Source organism: Populus euphratica, unplaced genomic scaffold (genome assembly GCF_000495115.2).
Source record: "Populus euphratica unplaced genomic scaffold, PopEup_1.0 scaffold1307.1, whole genome shotgun sequence".
NCBI lineage: Eukaryota > Viridiplantae > Streptophyta > Magnoliopsida > Malpighiales > Salicaceae > Populus > Populus euphratica.
The window spans coordinates 1-20422 of NW_011501172.1; the positions used below are offsets into that span (position 1 = coordinate 1).

General features: G+C 32.4%; 2 protein-coding genes and 1 pseudogene across 2 annotated transcripts; all 3 read right to left on the reverse strand.

Moving 5' to 3' along the window:
* Positions 1-4220: 4220 nt before the first annotated feature.
* Positions 4221-5738, reverse strand: LOC105117370 (acyl carrier protein 4, chloroplastic-like). The gene is made up of 4 exons (XM_011015018.1): positions 5488-5738; positions 4998-5090; positions 4670-4792; positions 4221-4531 (listed from the first exon to the last, which is right to left on the reverse strand). The coding sequence occupies exons 1-4, from the start codon at positions 5554-5556 to the stop codon at positions 4394-4396; spliced, it is 423 nt and encodes a 140-aa protein (XP_011013320.1). The 5' UTR covers positions 5557-5738; the 3' UTR covers positions 4221-4393.
* Positions 5739-7941: 2203 nt separating this feature from the next.
* Positions 7942-11675, reverse strand: LOC105117374 (kiwellin-like; annotated as a pseudogene).
* Positions 11676-17155: 5480 nt separating this feature from the next.
* On the reverse strand, positions 17156-18116 carry LOC105117371 (kiwellin-like). Its single transcript, XM_011015019.1, has one exon. It carries the CDS (start codon positions 18043-18045, stop codon positions 17404-17406), a length of 642 nt encoding a protein of 213 aa, XP_011013321.1. The 5' UTR covers positions 18046-18116; the 3' UTR covers positions 17156-17403.
* Between the last annotated feature and the right edge of the window lie 2306 nt (positions 18117-20422).

Below are 20422 nucleotides of genomic sequence, written 5' to 3' on the forward strand. Positions count from 1 at the left end.
TTTTACACTGAGTATTTTCCATGCATTTAAATCCACGTTAATTTATTTAAAATATCAGGTTTATATATCGACAATTATTTAGCAGTTGGATTATAATTTTTTATACTCATCATCGTATAACAGGCATGGACGCAATGAAGCGCAAGAGATGAGATTACCTTCGATTATGGATGATATTGAGTAGAATCTTCTAATCGAGGGGTAATTTTAATTAATACGAAAACTTGATGACCCATTTGAAGAAATACATATACAACTAGGATATAGCTGTACCAAATGGGGCCTAAACGACCTGCCGTTTGAAGCGGGTGGACCCTCATTCGAGTTTCGCGGGAGACGATTCGGGAGTGGAAATCGTGGGACCCAAAACCAAATGTGGTTGCTGCACTGTGGATATATTATTTATTTTTAATTTTTTTTATTTTAAGATATATTAAAATAATAATTTTTATTTTAAATATTAGCATGTTAAGTAATTTTAAAATATAAAAAATTACTTTAAAGCAAAAAAAACTAAATATTTTTGTTCGAGCTGCGATCCTTAAATATCTGTTGAAAAGAAAGAGTGTGGGTGACGTGTCCGATATTTTTGCTCTCTAGGATCTCGATGATCTGTCAACGGGTTTCGGACACGTATGTTTTGGCAGCGCAGTAAATTTTCTTATATGATCATCTTTTTCATAGAAAGGGAAAGTCCAATCCATAAAGGACAAATGCATGGAGCCATGCGAGCTTGTCCCTGTACAATTATTACCTTTAACTATATGCCAAAGTTATCAAACCTAGAATCTAGTCTGGTCCGGTAGTTTTACCTGCGATTTGGATCGGCTCTAGGTTGAAAATATATATATATATATATATATATATATATATATATAAATAACATGGCCACCAGGGTATCTTTAAAGTTCAATAATTGACATATATATTTTTTAAATTTTTTTAAAATAATATTATTTTATTTTTTAAAACAAATTAGATAATTTTTCAAACCCATAACTTACTTAAATTATGTTTTATGAGAGTGTTTGGGGTTATACTTGTATTTTTAAAATTTTAAATTAATTATTTTATATGTTTTGAATCATTTTAATATATTGGTTTTAAAAATATTTTTTAAAAAATAAAAAATATATATTTTAATAAAAAAAATATTTTGAAAAATTTAAATTTAATATTTTCAAACAGTAACATGTCTGTCATGTACGGACATTCAAGCTTTGTTGTCAATTTTAAAATCCTGTGACATGACAAGCAGTGGCTTGTCAATTTAGCGTGCTTCTTTTTAACTCACTACACAAGCAGTAGCCGTTGCAACACCAGCCCGTGTAGTTTTTCAACACTTGTCATGTCCAAGTTGATAGCTACAAATCGTTCTTTTACCACTTTATTTTTGCGCAAGAATAATTTTTAAAAAATTTAAATTTATTTAATTTTTTATTTATTTTAAATTATTTTTTATATTTTTAGATTATTTTAATATACTGATATTAAATATAAATTTAATATATATATATATATATTTATATTAATATATTTTTAAATAAAAATTATTTTAAATAACAACCGTCACTGCAATATTAAATAGGCTCTAAGTCTATTTGTTTTTTATTTTAAAATTATTTTTAAAATAATTTAATTTTTTTAAATTGTTATTTTTTAATATTTTTTAAATTATTTTAATATATGAATATTAAAATACAAAAATTATTTTAATATATTTTTAAATAACAAACACTAACATCTGTTGATATAACTAACTTAACTAATTATTATTAAATTAAAAGAAAGTACTCGAAGATGCTCGGTATTTCAAAATATAAATCACTGTAAATTAAAATAATATATTTATATTTTTTTGAATTCTTTACAAAATATCTAACCACATAGCTAATGGGATAGAATTGTTTTTTTTATATAAGTTTTAACAAGAGATGATTTGATATATATATATATATATTATAGGACAATATCACCCTTTAAACATAAGAAAATATAAATTTTATCTATAAATTTTTTGAATAATAATAAAATATTTGATCTTAAAATAAAATAAAATAAAAACTAAAATTGATGTGAAACAACATTTTCATCCTTTTCTTATAGGTTTTTATCATGCTCAGATTATGAGAGTTGTTCAGTAATTTGACAAATATAAATATTATTAAAAAACTTATTGGCATGTAAGCAATTCCCTAGCCCGCTAGGCAATAAGTGCAATATCATTCAGTGCTTAAATATTGATTTTTGTGAAGACATTAAAGTCGTCATGGTAACCCTCCATTATACGGTGGTATGTGTGGATAATGGGCCTCCGATAACTTTTATTTCTCTTTTCTTTTCTTTTTTTTATCATTGATTATAGTGCTTTACTCTTTAGAATTTTAAGAAGCCTTTTAATTATTTTTTCCTTCAGATTTAATCATTATTTTGTTGATTACTATTTATTTTATATGAAATAACTTATCAAATTTATTTTTTTAAATTTTATTTTCTTTTAATTTCTTCACATGTGTTTTTTTTATTGTTATTTATTTTATTTGAAAAAAATTTTAAAATTGAGTTATTTTTATAATTTTATCTTCCTAATCAAATTTGATTATTGTTGTCTTGTTTTGTTTTTTTGAATATTTTTTGAGTTTTATAATTAATATCAAATTAACTATAAACCAAGCTTTTTAATTAAAAATATATTTAAGATCGAGGTGGGGTGAGGTGTGGTTAAGGTTTTTGGTAGGGGGACAAAAAAAAAAACATATATCTTGAGCTTATAACGAGGGAGGTGTAGTTTATGTTCTAAGGAAGTACACCTCAAAGGAAACTCAATAACACCTTACTACACCTCACCCCAAAGACACTCCTACGGACTGTTGGATTTATTTTTTTCTTGAAATTAATTTTTTTTATTTTTGTTCGCAGTGGCAAGCATAGTTGGGTGAACCAAGAAAATAACGTGCCTGGTTTGCCTGATGAAAATACCTGCTGGGCTAACAAAATGGCTACCTGACTAGTAAAATTTGCTCAAAACATACCTGTGACAACCTTGTTTAACATATCACGGCGGCGCATCTTTTTGTTCGAGTAATAAAAATAGTAAAAAAGCCTTGAAAGCAACACTGAACTCCTTATTTCTTGCTCCATGTGTAATTATTATTCACTCTTTATAAACATTAATATTTCACCGACACCGCATTGTCCCCTTGTCATCCCCGATCCAGTAACTGATCACTTAATTACAGCGTAACGTATCTGAATGGTGGTAAAATAATAAAAATTTGGATTAAAAAGTTTATTTTTTACGTGTTTTTAAATTTAAATTTTTAGTTACTCATATAATAATTATTAAATATTTATATAATTATTAATTTTAAAATTTATAAAATTAATCATAATGTTTGTAAGCTAACTTGACACTCTTATTAATTTAAAAAAAAATTATAGTCTAACATATACAAAATAATTTCTTGCTATATCAAAATACTTAGTTTAGCGGTGAAAAGAATTTGTCTCCTTTCACTATATCTGGATTCGAGTCCTGGCGTGTATGCATGTCACTCCCATGGTGTCTTATATGTCTATTGGGTTTGTAGGGTATTTAATAAGCCGTAGAAATTAATCGTGGTGCGCGCAAGCTAATCTAGATATCCCATAAAAAAAAAAAAAACTATTTAAGTTTGCAATCACGGGAGAAGAGAGGAATTGGAGGGCGGCAAGTCCATCTAGCATGCAAATTACAAGATTAATTGTAAACAAAACATTAAACTTTATACTAAGTCTGGGTTAATTAGAGAAATTAAAGATTTAAAAGTATAACCTGGAATAAATATTTAGTGATTTAGTTAACTCGATTTAATAAAATACAGAGCTAATTTTGTTAATATCAAGATTTTTTTTTTAAATAATACTAATATGATGACTCAAACAACTCATGTCTTTCCAAGTCAATTCTCATATCCAAATAATTGAATTACCCATCACGCGGTTCAAGAAAAACTCATTACTGATCATTGGTCTAAAATTTTAAATTTGTTTAAAGTTGAAGTAGTAGTAATGATTTAAAAATATATTAAAAAATATATTTTTTAAAAAAATTATTTTTAATATTAACATATCACGAATATATATATTATTTTAAATAAAAAAAATATTTTTTTATAAAAACATAACTTGCATTACATTTCAAAACACACCCTTGTTCTGTAGCGATCACACCTACTCTGTCAAGCACCAAAACATGTGTTTGCATCACAAAAATATGACATGGCGAAACTTAACATACTCTTTCACTACCTTGCAACAAGCAAGAAAATTGGAAATTTAACCAGGCATAGAAATTAATCAACAAAATCCTAACAAGATCAAACCCGCCAAACTAATATACTGATTCCTGGGCTCAGCTTCCACCTTCAGCTTTCTTTTGAACTAGTATATCAATCATGTCAGCTGCTTCTCGGACTGTTGTTATGTTCTGAGAACTCTCCTCTTCTACATTAATGTCAAATTCTTCTTCCAATGCCATTACTATCTCCACCTGCAATAACATTACAAGATCGCACCTCACTTTCAATTGCTTAATTAAGTAGTAATTAAGCAGTAAATTCTTGAATGGCTTTGATGAAATGAATCGACACCACTGAACCTAACAGTAGCTAGCCAAAAAATGGCTTACTGTGTCAAGAGAGTCAGCACCAAGTGCAGCGAACTTGGATTCGTTGGTGAGCTCAGTCTCAGGAGTTAAAGCCAGTTGTTTCCTCACAATCTTAATAACTCTCTCCACGGTCTCTGGCTTTGCCTATCAAATCATGTACATTACAATTAATTTCACATCTTGTTAGGATTAATAAGACAAGGCTAAATAAAACTAGATTGAAGGATTCCAAAAAGAAGAAAATAGAGATAAAAAGGTTAAATTCAGTTTTACTTGAAGTAAAGATTAGCTTTAGATCATTTAGCAATAAAACAAGTATAATGTACAATGTAGAGGAGGGTGAAATTACAGCACAAGAGACACGGAATCGAGAGGCCTTCAAAGAAGGGAAGCCATTATTCTTCGCCCAACCCACTGACACAGGCTTTAAACTTGCTGCTGCCTGTACCAATAAGAACCACAAATGAACATCAAACAGTGAAACTCTTCCATCCATTTACCGCGATGAGAAATTTAAAATTGTTGTTATGTGTTTACTAAAAGAAAATGGGCTCAATTTGTTTTTCAATTTTGGTATAATTTCCTATCTATTTATTTCTGGACATGGCTATTTGTCATCGGTTTAAAATTGCTTTAGCACTAGTTTTCTGTCCCATAAAACAATTTCCCGGAAAAAAAATCCTGAAGAAAACATATTTTTCAACAAATATCATGGAGCAACAACAAAAGTAATCTGCGACGTGCAAACTTTTCTGAGAGATTAGTAGTAAAAGAGAAACTGTTAGGTAAGTTAATGTGATAAATTAAATGACCAAGAGAATTGTGAAGGCTTTAGTTACCTGACTACTCCTGTTTGAGTGGCTAAACAAAGGCTGGAACCTGAGAAAAGTAGCTGAGACTGTGGCCATTAGCGGAGAACACACACCCAAACACCAAATAACTTGTGATGGAATTACAGGAATCCTGAAAGGGATTTTCCCTAAGAAAGGAATTGATAATAGCAGGTAGTAGAGAAATAGCTCTTATCAACTTTTGCTATTGAAAATTGTAAAAAAAGATTAATACAGGCGAGAAGCTAGCGGGGATACGAGAGGACAAGATTCACTCTGGGCATTATCCAAGGCCTCCCTGCTGCATGCATGTGATTGGATCCCTTTCTGCTTTGTGGGCTCTCTCCATATTCAAGAATTGCAACTTGTCTTTTAAATTTCTCACGTGAGAATATAGGGCCTCCTCTCAATCGGTCCATATTTCTTTGCAAAATTAACCTATTTCAGTATACTGCTGTTAGTGAATAGTTTTGAAGCCAATGCTTTGACACCGACTCTCCACTAGTGACAAGACAAAGAGTGCATAAATATTAATGTGTTTCGACAAATCCAATTCCAAGAAAAAAAATCATTAGATGTTGTTTATAATGGTTAATCATTTGCTCACATAATACTTAAATATCCAAAACTTGATTATACTCAAACTACACAGTTTTGATTCAACAGGAGAATTCCTCAGTCTGCAACCTCCTCTTGTTCTGATTACAGTAAGCGATGGACGCTGAATTGCATCAAGGCTTCTGTTCTCGTATATTCTCTTCTAACATGGTAGAACATATATACTTCCCACTGTATAAGTACTCTCCATATTATTTCCCTTATAAATCACTGACCAATGATGTTACAATTTACCAAAATCCAGTATGATCAAGGAGCCGGTTTTTTGGTATTTAGATAGTTGTTAATCAAAATATTCGTTTAGTTAGTTATTTTTTTAGCTCATAAAGTATCAAATTAAAGGTAAAAGCCTTACTATCTGCAAAAATAGTCTCTATAAATAGTTTTTATAAATGAGATTTAAAGATGATTCGATAATAAAATTAATAACTTTTATAGGAAAAAAAAAAAGCTTTTAGTTTTAATAACAATAGTGTTTATTCTTATTTGATGAACCTCTTACATGAGTAATTTATAGGTATTTATAACCCCTGAACCTTGTTGTTTTCAGAAAATGAAAAGACTCAAAAAAATTTTTACATCTAATGATATTAATAAAAAATAAATATCTATTATACATTATTAATGATAGGTGGTATAAAATGAAAAATAGAAAGCTAAACTTTGGTTCAATTGAAATGAAAAATAAATGAGCTTTTTACACTAATTTATTTTTTATGTTTAATAATCATTGATAATGCCATAATATTTTTTTGTCACTCATGTTTTGTTTGAATTTTATTTTTTGAAATTAGATTGATTTATGATAGTAAGAGCTTTAGGTTTCAATGAAAATCAAGATAAATAAATTAGGTTGATTTATGATTGTAATAGTGTCACAAGTTTTTTTTTCAATAATATCCTTTCAAATTAGGTTGATTTACACTGTTGAAGAAAAATTATGGTGCTTATTTAATATTCAATTCGATAAAATAAAATTTTATTTTATTAATTTAAAATAATTATATATTTAAAGATTAAATTTGAAACATAAAAAAATATTTAAAGATTAATTTGAGAGAATTAAAAGAGTTGTTGGAGGGTGTACACAAGCTCTAGTGCGTGGGAGAGTTTACCGCACATTGATGACATGCGCGTAGGTACCCTTTCTGGGTACCACTCGAATTTTCTTAAGATGAAACTTTTCTTCACCAGTGATGTGTGTCAGAATAGGAGACGTCACAAGGAAAACCATTTGTTTCTTTTATATATATATACATATATATTTAGTTTGTGTGTTAATTTGGATTATTTTTTATTTTTATAATAGATTTTTTTTAAAATTTTATTTTTTAATATTAAACTAATTTATAATTGTGCTTTCCAAACTTTTTTAATATAATTTTTATGAATATATTTTATTTTCATGACTTAGATTATATGTTCAAAGGATTAATTTAAATTATTTTTTTATAAAATTAAATATTTTTTTTAGGTTTTGTCCTTCTACATTTTTTATTAATAAATATTTTTTATAGTATTGATTTAATTAAAAATGAATTTTTAATGTTATTTTATAAAATCTCATTTAATTTTTACTTTTTCATCCGATAAAGTTATAAAAAGCGTTATAAAAAGCTTTTCAAATTATTTTCATGTAAAGGTCATCATGACCATTTTTCAGCATGCTAAATGCGACTCATTATTTTAGTCATATGCTATGGCCACTGTGTATTTTTATTTTATCTCAAAGGTTTCGGTAATCATTAGACTTTGTTTTTTATATGAACTAGTGTGAGAGGCAACTTTTTAATTAAATTTTAATTTGGGGATAGAATAAATAAACACCTCACCAAAGAGGAACTCGATCAAAGGTTGTTGTATACAATAACTTGAATACAACTAATTAATAATCCCTCGATTTTATTGATTACGTTACTGTTACATCCTCGTAGACTGTGGAACTCCTTCATATGAGTGCTAGCTAGTTCCTCGACTAATTTATCACTCAATCATTACCCGAAGCCTTGGAACCAAGTGAATTGTCCAGAAAACCTCACGTTCTTATTACCACCAACATGATCATCGCTCGTTCGTCACCTAGGCCATAGACCATGTAACCGGCACAACTCCTCCTTTATCCAGACCCAAGGCTTCCCACACAGCATCAGAATCATCAACAATATTATTCTTACATGCATGGTGGCTGATTCGCATGCTCGCTATCACATCCATGCATGGAATCACACTCATCTACGACCCTGGCGGTCACACTCCTTCCATTAGCAGAAATTATGATCATACTCCCACACCTTGAGCGCCCAGCGAACCATCCTGTCGAAAGTGCCACCACAAGCTCCGTTTTAGCATGGTAACTCTCATCCCACTCTGATGGGGCGCCTCCATCGCCTCCTTCACTAAAGTCATTTGAAGTTAACTGTGCATCTGTTGAGGATGACTCTGGAGGTGAGCAAGTGTATGTAGGGTAGGAATTATCTCCATATGTCAGGGTGCCAGAGGTTTGGCAGTTGCCCTCTGGAGGTGATGGACTCCTGCCTCCACTGCATATGTTGGTGCCACCATCGGGATCATCATTGCACTTTCCGTTCTCTCATCACACTCTGTGTCTGGCTTTGAATGTGTCGAGGGGTTCGATGTGTGTATATATAGAGTTGGTCAAGAACAATTCATAAATGAGTACGTGATAGCATCTAATTTTTCTGAAGATAATATTAAACATTAAAAAAAAAGTTTAAAAAGACACATAAATTATAATTTTTCTATGTGTATTCTTAAAACTTTTTTATCGTATTTTTTGTTTAAATCTTTAGCATTATTTATTTCTTAATAACATGACAGCCGACTCCTTTAGAAGAAGTCAGTCATTTGCTGGAGAAGAAAGATGCGGTTGTGGGATTTATTAGCTTTGAGAGGGCTGAGTCCAAAGTCTTTGAACGTACGTACCCGGTAATTGTGCTTCGAGAGGGCTGAGTCCGGAGTCAGATGGTTGTTGTTGAATATTTAAGATGAAATGTAAGTCAGATGCTTCAGTTGATCGGTATAAAATTTATCTAGTGGCTCAAGGTTTCACTTAAAAATTTAATGTTAACTATAAAAAAATATTTGTTCAGAAAATATTTGTTCTCGTGGCCAAGATGACTACTATTAGAATCCTTCTATTAATTGTTGTGAATCAGGGATGGTTTGTTAGGATACTGGCATGCAAACTCGACAAGATAAAAGATAAGAGACAAGATAAAATGAGAAATGACACACAAGAATTTACGTAGTTCATCCAATTTGACCACATCCACGGGCAAGTATAGAAGAATTTTACTAAGTAATGTCATTGTTGACAAAACATTGCTGACTTTGTCAACACTGTTAGGGTGATTTCACATTCTCCCACTTGAAGACTTTGATGAGTTAATCAAGTCTTCACACTTGATCTTTTGTGATTCTTCTATCATTTCTATACTTGTCATCTTCATGCTGCTTACGTTTCTGCTAGGCCGTAAGAGGATCTGCACCATATATACTTATCAGTGTTAACCGGTTCGTCAAAACATCTGTTGGGTTTTCCTTTGTGTGAATCTTCTGAAAATCCACACTTTCATCTTCCACCACTTCGCAAACAAAGTGATACTGAACATCTATGTGTTTTGTTCTTGAATGAAACGCTGGATTCCTTGCAATATGCAAGGCACTTTGACTATCACAATACAAAAGAATATTCTCTTGTTTGTGCCCGAGTTTCTCCATAAGTTTCTTCATCCATATTGCTTCTTTACAAACTTGTGTAGCTGCCATGTACTCAGCTTCTATTGTGGATAACGCTACAACAGTCTGAAGTTTAGAAACCCAGCTCACAACTCCTCCTGCAATTATGAACACATAGCCTGTAGTGGACTTTCTTTTCTCAAGGTCACCAGCAAAATTTGAATCAATATAACCTCTGATAGTAAATTCTGATCCTCCATAACATAATGCAGCATCTGAGGTACCCTTGATATATCTCAAGATCCTCTTAATAGTATTCCAATGCTCTCTACCAGGATTTGCCATGTATCGACTAACTGCTCCTACTGCTTGTGCAATGTCTGGTCTTGTACATATCATGGCAAACATTAAACTTCCCACTGCTGATGCATACGGTACTCGAGACATCTCCATCCTCTCTACTTCATTGCTAGGAGACATACTTGAGGATAATTTGAAGTTAATAGGAAGTGGGGTGGAAATTGGCTTACAATCTTGCATGTTGAAGCGTCGCAAGATCTTCTTCAAATAATTCTTTTGAGAAAGCCAAATCTTCCTCTTACTTCTGTCTCGGTAAATTTGCATCCCTAGAATTTTGTTTGCTGGTTCCAAGTCCTTCATATCAAATTCCCTAGCCAACTGTGCCTTTAATTCTTGGACTCGATCTTTGTTGAGGCCTATCACCAACATGTCATCCACGTACAACAACAAAATGATGAAATCTTCTTCAAACCTCTTGTAATACGTACAATGGTCTGAACTGAGTTTGTTGTACCCAAGGCTAATTATGAAGGAATTAAATCTCTTATACCAATACCTCGGCGCCTGTTTGAGACCGTATAGAGATTTGTTCAACCTGCAAACCAAGTTCTTCTTGCCTGTTTCAGCAAAACCCTCTAGTTGGAGCATATAAATTTCTTCTTCAAGTTCTCCATGAAGAAATACAGTTTTCACGTCTAACTGCTCCAAGTGAAGATCAAATATAGCACACATTGCCAAGACTACTCTGATTGTCGTAAGTCGTACCACCGGAGAAAATATCTCATTGAAGTCTATTCCTTCTTTCTGAGCATAACCTTTCACCACCAATCTTGCACGATATCATTGCCATCACGTTTTATCTTGTAAACCCATTTGTTGCCAATGGCCTTTCTGCCTTGTGGTAGCGGAACAAGATCCCAAGTATTATTCTTGTGCAGAGCTTCAATCTCCTTTTGCATTGCTGTCATCCACATAGACACATTTGTGCTTTTAATAGCCTCATGGAAAGTTGATGGCTCTCCATCCTCTATTAGAAGACAGTATGCAATGTTACTTTCAGTAACATATTCTGAGTGCCAAGCCGGTGGTCTTCTTTCACGAGTCGACGATCGAACTTCAGGAGTTTCAGACTTTATTTGTTCTTACTCTTCATGCTCTGGTACAGCTTCAGAAGAAGTATGATTCTAAGTATTTTCCACATGAACTGCTGTAGTCTCCTTTAGAATGCTATTATGTTCTTCCATGCACATTTTACCTTCTGTAAATATAGCATCTCTGCTGATAACTACTTTGTGGGTAGTGGGATCCCACAAGCGATACCCCTTCACTCCATCAGCATATCCTAAGAATATATATTTTCTGGATTTTGAATCCAACTTACTAACTTCTTGTGTATTGTACATCATATACATAAGACTTCCAAATATATGCAATCGAGAATAATCAGCTGGTTTTCCAGTCCACATCTTCATCGGTGTCTTTAGCTCAATTGCGGTTGATGGAGATCGATTTATCACATAACAAGCGGTATTGACTGCTTCTGCCCAAAATGACTTTCTTAAACCTGCAGTCTTCAACATTGCTCTTGTTCTTTCTAATAGAGTTCTGTTCATCCGCTCTGCCACTCCATTTTGCTGTGGAGTGTATGCCATTGTGAATTGCCTTTTGATACCTTCATGTTGACAGAAGTTATCAAATTCATCACTGGTATATTCTCCTCCATTGTCAGTCCTCAAACACTTGATCTTCTTTTCATATTCAAGTTCCACCCGCACTTTGAAAGTTTTAAAGACTGTAAGCACATCTGTCTTCCTTCTAATTGGATACACCCAACATCTCTTGGAGAAGTCATCTATGAATGATACAAAGTATCTTGCTCCTCCCAAGGATACAACCGGTGCTTGCCAAACATCAGAGTGAATCAGGTCTAAGATGCATTTGCTCTTAGTTATTGATGTGCCAAACTTCAACCTGTGTTGTTTACTTGTAACACATTGCTCATAAAAAGGTAAAGTAACCTTTATAAGCCCAGGGAGTAACTTCTGATCAGAGAGAACCTTTAAACCTTTTTCTGACATGTGACCTAGTTTTTGATGCCACATCATCGTCTTCTCTTCTGCAGGACTGGCTGATGCGATTGATGCTTCTGCCTCATGATGTGTTTCTCTCATTAATGCAAATATATTTACAACTGTCTTTCTTACCTTTAAAACCACCAGCGCTCCTTTGATGATTTTCATAATTCCATTATCTGTTCGGATCTTACAGCCAAGACTATCAAATTGTCCCATGGACAAAAGATTCTTCTTTAAGTCTTTCACATGTCGCACTTCTGAAATAGTACGAATTAAGCCATCATACATCTTCAATTTGATGGTGCCAATGCCAACAATCTCTAAAGCATGATTATCACCCATGAACACTTTACCTTCAGAGATGGGTTTATATGTACGGAACCAATCTCGATTAGGAGTCATATGCTATGTTGCTCTTGAATCCATTAGCCAGACCTCAGTGAGCTCTTCTTTATCTGTAGAGATTGTCGCTGCTTCACTATATAAAATCTCTCCATCTTCTGAGGTGCTCGCAACACATCCTTGAGATTTTGATGACTTTGCAGTATTCTCTATACCCTTTTTAAACCAACAATCTTTTTTGAAGTGCCCCCTTTTGCCACAGTTGTAGCATTTCATAGCCTTCTTACTTCTTAATTTGGACCTCCCCTGTCTTTGACTCCCACTAGAGCCACGCTCCGTTGATCTTTCTCTTGACACCAACAACACCTCTGCTTGGTTTGAACTGTTTTTGTCTCCTTTGTTTTTGCGCCTATTTTCTTATTCTTCAAGACTAGATAATCTGAGAGGATATTATTTGTCAAGTTGATAATGAGTTGATCGTATGAATCAGGAAGACTTTGAAGTAGAAGCTCTGCACGTTCATTTTCCTCTATTTGCTGATCCAATGTAGTGAGTTGATAAAATAGAGTTCTTATTATGTTGATGTGATCAGTTACCGATGTGGTTTTTACCATTTGAAGGGTATAAAGTCTTCGCTTTAAGAAAATCTTATTATGCAAAGACTTGGACTCGTATAGCTTTGTTAGAGTCTCCCATATCTCCTTAGCTGTTTTTTTCTCCGCCACACTTGATAATACTTCATCGGCTAATGCTAAATGTATGTTAGCAATAGCATTGCCATCCATCTCATTCCATTTTGCATCATCAGTGATCTCCCCGGGCCGATCCCCAATTGCTGCCAAGCAATTGTCTTTCTTTAAGATTGCCTTGATTCTCATTTTCCACAATGAGAAATTGCTCCCATTAAACCTCTCAATCTCATACTTTACTGCCATTGTATTCACCAAGATCTATTCAGCTATCACCGTTTCACAGATTTGTAACGTATATAGAAACAAATGGTCCCGCTTAAAACCCAATCTCCTTAGACAGAACTTCCTAGACTGTATTTAATCACTGCACTAACTTTCTATATATGCCAACAGCAACGTATGTGAACAGTACCGTATGGATGAATAGTGTCGTAGGTGAATAGTGCCGTATAGGTGAATAGTAACTGTATACATGAATAACTTTTGTGTATTAACAACACCAATCAGGAGGCTCTGATACCACTGTTAGGATACTGGCATGCAAACCTGATAAGACAAAAGGTAAGGGACAAGATAAAATGAGAAATGACACACAAGAATTTACATGGTTCACCCAATTTGGCTACATCCACGGGCAAGTATAGAAGGATTTTACTAAGTAATGTGGGAATACAACTTCTCTCTAATAATAGGAGAACAACAAAAAATCTCTCTATTATTAGGAGAAAACACCTCACTTACTATCTCACAAATACCTCATAATTTTATGGGATTACTCTCTCCTCACCCTCTCTTCTTTCTCTCTTGTGGTGTGTTTATAATGTTTGGATGCATTGCCTATTTATAGGCAAGCATCCATGCAAAAGACAAGGGGTTAGACAAATAACACCAATTTGATGCATACAATTTTTAACTAAGATGGCTACACCTTCTCCCATCATTTTTGACTAAGGTGTAAAAGGATGACTACACCTTCTCCCACCATTTTTTACTAAGGCGGTTGGCTTCACATGGTTCCTATGTCAAATGGATATAAGAAATGCCTTTTTACATGGAGAACTTGAAGAAGTGTTCATGAAACTTCCTCCTGGACATCCACGTAATGGAAACACCACACTTGTCTGCAAACTTTATAAGTCTATTTATGGCCTGAGTTCTCGGGTCTGGCATGCAAAATTGAGTTTTACACTTGACAATCTTGGTTTTACAAGAAGTTCTACAAATTCTTCTTTATTTATTCAACTTGGTTCCTCTCATAAACTAGTTATGCTAATATAGGTAGATGATCTGATTATAATCAGGGAGTAATAATGACTCAATCACTTAACTTAAGAGGGAGCTTCAACAACAATTTTCGATTAAGGATCTTGGCTCCTTAAAGTACTTCCTAGGCATTGAAATGGCCGCCTCCAGTATAGGTTATTTTCTTAATCAGCGTAAATATGTCATTGATCTATTGAAGGATGCTGACATGTAACACACAAAGTTGGTTACAAACCCTTTAGACAGCAAGTGAAAATTAGACCCTTCAAGTGAACCTCTCACTTCTTGCACTCATTATCAGAAGATTGTTGGTAAATTAATTTATTTAATAATCACTCGAACTGGATATTATATTTATGGTCAGCCTTATCAATCAATATATGTATGCTTCAACAGTTAGCATCATGGTATGGTAAAATGTATCTTACTGTATCTAAAAGAGGCAATTGGTCATGGCATTCTTATGACTCTCAGAGGTCATATTAACTTCATGACTATACTAATTTTGATTAGGCAAGAAATTCTCTTAATCATTGATTTATCATTAAATATTGTATGTTTGTTGGAGAAAATTTAGTGTTTTGAAAAAACAAAAAACAATCAATAGTAACTCACTCAATGTTTAAAATAGAGTATCGTGCTATGATTTCTGCTACTTATAAACTGATATGGCTTAAACAACTCATTAGAGATTTAGGTTTTTCTACTATCACTTTTATGATATTGTTTTGTGACAATCAAACTGCTATTTATATTGTGTCCAACCTGATATTTTATGAACACACCAAACATATTGAAGTAGATTGTCATTATATTCGTCAGCAAGTTCAAGCTAAACTCATCCATCCTCAGTATATGTATTTTTATGATTAACTAGCTGATGTACTTATCAAAGCCTTATCTTCCACTCAATTTCATCAGTTATTAAGCAAGCTTGAATCCATCAATTCGCTATATCGAGCTTAAGGGGGGTATTGAAGATATTAAAGCGATTTTGAAGATCTTTACTATTATGATATTACCAAGTATAACTTATTTATTATCTAGTTTAGATGTTATTTTAGATGTTATTGTATATTTATTATTTTAGCATATTGTAGGAAAAATAATACGTAGAATTGTCTTTCCTTGTAGCAAGTTTTTTCTTTTGTATGTATGCATGTGTGTCTATATATATATGTCCAGAATAAAAATATTATAAATGTAGAACTATGTTTTACTGCATTGTCTCATGTCTCTTCTCTGCTTTAAAATTCTACAGAAATGTAACTATATAGTCTCATTATATTATCATTTGACAACAATCAAGTTAATCTGTTTAGAATTCACATTATTAAAAATGCATGTCAACTGCTTCAACCAATTAGTAGAATTCTCGGCTCTTAACTCACCAGGGTCTAGACTTGGCATCGAGCCACGAACTTGCAAGTCATTGCATTAACCATTTCATATCAAGTTGAAAACATTTATAGTCCATGGTTAATACTAAGAGGCGGTTCGAGAACGCGTCTTTCATCAATTTTTAAAATTTTTAAAATTATTTTAATGCACACATAATTTTTAAAAAATAAAAAAAATATATTATTTTAATATATTTTTAAATAAAAAATATTTCAATAAATAATCACTATCACATTCTCAACCACATCTTCAACCCTCAATTTTAAATTTTACACATCTAGCGAGGGCATTTATTTTCAATAAAAATAAGCAAAGTAAAGGTGAAAAATGAGAGATGCAATTGTCCCCGGATTTTAAGAAAAGGAAATGTAAAAACCGGATCATGAAGGGTTTTGTTTTGTTTCTTTCATTCAAGAATTTGGGTGATATTGTTTATGTGTTTGGGCAGACGTTGTCATCGGTAGCCAATCCTGTGATGATCACCTTGCTGGTCGTCGCACAGATAGCATGCACCTGTTGGGTTGTCTCAGTGCTTGATCTGAGCTGTCGAGCAAGGCAACGACGGGGGAAGAAATTAATCGGTGGGTGTCGGGTTATCTTTTGATAATTTAACGCTTAGGAGCAGCTTTAAACCAATTTACCCATCAATAAAAAAATAAATATTATAAATTAAAACTGAAATTATTTTATTAACAACTAAATTTTTTTAGATCGATTTAACTATTTAGTTCACGCTCATATGATTTTATTACCAAAGAAGTCTGTTTAAATACAAATAGCTGTTCGGATCACAACGATGAATAAGTTCAAGTGGCCTAGTTTTTAACTTTACGTCTTCGCTGAGCTTGAACCCATGGCAGTACGGCACTATCACGTCCCTGCTTCGCTGTATTTGCCAGTAGAAAATGTCAAATTGGCCATCACTGGTAAGCTATAGCTTGCAAATTATTATTAGGAGGTAAGGGTTTGGTCAATATAAGTTGGTGTTGAATGCATTATTTTTTGGATTTTCAATGTTAATATTATTTATTAATTTAATCACAATTCAAGTTATCAGATTCGCCTTTTGACTTTAAAACTCAGCTAAGATGGTAAAAATAAAATTAATTTAATTTGAAGATACATTTTTATCTTACTATTAAAAGAAATCTGCTGACAGATAAATATTATTAATAGTTTATTTTTTGATTTTTTGAAGAGATTATATCTAATCTAAGATCGATATAAGTGGGAGAGGCAACTTTTTAATTAAATCTTAATTTGAGTAGAGAACAAATAAACTCCTCACCAAAGAGGAACTTGATCAAAGGTTGGTGTATACAATTACTGGAATACAACTAATTAATAATCCCTCGATTTTATTGATTACGTTACTGTTACATACTCGTAGACTCTGGCACTCCTTCATGTGAGTACTAGCTAGTTCCTCGACTGATTTATCACTCCATTATTACCCGAAGCCTTGGAACCAAGTGAATTGTCCAAAAAACCTCTGGTTCTCATGCCCGCCAACATGATCATCGATCGTTCGTCGTCTAGGCCATAGACCATGTAACGGGCACAACTCCTACTTCTTTATCCAGACCCAAGGCTTCCCACACAGCATCAGAACCATCAACAATATTATTCTTACATGGTGGCTGATTCGCATGCTCGCTATCACATCCATGCATGGAATCACACTCATCTACGACCTTGGCGGTCACACTCCTTCCATTAGCAGAGATTCTGATCATACTCCCACACTTTGAGCGCCCAGCGAACCATCCTGTCGAAAGTGCCACCACAAGCTCCGTTTTAGCATGGTAACTCTCATCACACTCTGATGGGGCTCCCCCATCGCCTCCTTCACTGAAATCATTTAAAGTTAACTGTGCATCTGTTGAGGATGACTCTGGAGGTGAGCAAGTGTATGTAGGGTAGGAATTGTCTCCACATGTCAGGGTGCCAGAGGATTGGCAGTTGCCCTCTGGAGGTGATGGACTACTGCCTCCACTGCATATGTTAGTGCCAACATCGGGATCATCATTGCACTTTCCATTGATGCAAATTAGCTGGCCATCACAGTCATCGGATGTTTGACATGGGCCATTGCAGGAGGAGATGGCATTTGAAGGGAATGTAAAATAGAAAATACTGGAGAGGAGGGAAAGATAAACAAGAAGTGATTTTCTCATTGTTTTTGATTCCGTGTCCGGCTTTGAATTTGTTGAGGGGTTCGATGTGTGTATATATAGAGTTGGTCAAGAACAATTCATAAATGAGTACGTGATAGCATCTAGTTTTCTTGAAGATAATGCCAAACATTAAAAAAAAAAGTTTAAAAAGACACATAAATTATAATTTTTTTATGTGTATTCTTAAAACTTTTTTTATCGTATTTTTTGTTTAAATTTTTAGCATTATTTATTTCTTAATAACATAACAGCCGACTCCTTTACAAGAAGTCAGTCATTGGCTGGAGAAGAAAGATGCGCGTCTGGGATTTATGAGCTTTGAGAGGGCTGAGTCCAAAGTCTTTGAACATGCGTACCCGGTAATTGCGCTTCGAGAGGGCTGAGTCCAGAGTCTTTGCCCAAGTGAGACGGGTCAGGTAAGACTGTATGTAGTTGACCAATTAGCCAGATATTAAATATTAATTAAGTAGTGTTTGTATTTTTGATATTTTTTAAAAATTATGTTTTATTTAAAAATATATTAAAATATATTTTTTAAAACAATTGTTTTTATCATCAACACATTAATATAATTCAAAAATACTTAAAAAATAATAATTTAAACTCGCATGTAAATTGATTCAACCAATTGGTAGAATTCTCGGCTCTTAACTCACCAAATTATGTGTTTGGGCAGATGCTGTCATCGAAAGCCAATCCTGTGATGATCAGCTTCCTGGTCGCATAGACAGCATGCACCTGATGTGGTGTCGTGCTTACGATGTTTGATATTATTATAATAATTTTTGTAGTTATAATTTTAAAAAATAATTTAAATAGAAATATTTTTAATTATGGTTGATTTGATAAAATATATATTTAATTAAAACTATGATTAAAATTGATGTTGAATAAAAAAATAGTTTAAAAGTGTTTAGTTAAAAATATATTCAAAAGTAATTTTAAAAATAATATGATTAAAAAGATACATATATTAATTTTATAGTTTTGGAGTTAAAATATTATAAATTAGATTATTAATACAATCTTTGACTATCTGCTATGTTTGAATAGAAGTTTTTATTTAGGCCGTGGAGTCTTGTGTTATGGAGAGACAAAAATGAAGGGGTTTTAAAACGAGAATGAGATGAATTGTGGGGGTTGAAAGAGGGTTTTAGAGAGATAAATATGTGTTATTGTATGGCGTGTGAGAAAATGGGAGTTATTATAAAAGTTGATAAATAGGATTTTATTAGAATTTGACAATCAATTGATGGATTCTTCAATAAAGATGTGATTTCCAAATTAAAAAAAAGATAAATAAGTATTCCACTCACAGATTTAATAAAAAGAATTTTAATAGATGTGTATGATACTGCAAATAGATTTATGATAAAAAAAAATTATTTTAAAAAGTTATTTTTTAATGATTATAAAAAAAATTGAGGTTAGAACTCCTTATAAAAACTGGTGCAAGTTTTTTTTTTTTTTTTAAAAAAAACTGAGTTTCTACTTAAAAAGCATAATTTTTTGTGATTCCTTCAAAATTCAACAGCTGCCGCTAGCCAAAACACGCTCATTATGAGCTGTCGAGTAACGCAAAGACAAGGGAAGAAATGAATCGGTGGGTGTCAAGTTGGGTTATCTTTTGATAATTTAATGGTAAGGGGCAGCTTTAAATCAATTTACTCATCAATAAAAAATAAATATTATAAATTAAAACTAAAATTATTTTATTAACAGCTAAAAAATTTGACATAGATTTAACTATTTAGTTCACGCTCATGTGATTTTATTACCATGGAAGTTTGTTTAAAATACAAATAGCTGTTGGGATCGAAGTGAGAAATAAGTTCACGTGGCTGAGTGGTTAAGGACACAAACGATTGTTCTTGGGCTTCGGGATTTTTTTTTAGGGTTCTTCGTCCTTGTGGTAAACTTTACGTGGAATTCTATCTGTTTTTACCTTTTTAATATTAAGTCAAGACTCAAGAGCGTAAAAAGTCTCTATATAATTTTAAATTTATTAAATGATACTTTTTAATTTATTTTTCTAGTTTTTAAGAGTGTTGAAAGTGTTATGTTATCATAAAATTATCTAATAAAAGAGAGTTTATAATTACTCAAAAAAAATATATATATTGAAAAAGGCTCATGAGCATGAATGTTTTTTATCCTTTGATTTTTTTTTATTTGTTAGGTTTTTTTAATTTTATCCTTTAAAACAAAGTTTTTTTTTATTTTTTCATAATTTTTTTCTTTAATATTTAATTACTCTTCATATTTTATTTTATTTTACTTTTTATGGGATTATTATGATTTTAAACAAACATCCTAATATTTAATTGATATTAAGTTTTTTTTTTTGAATTTGGATTTAGATGCACTTTAAAAAATA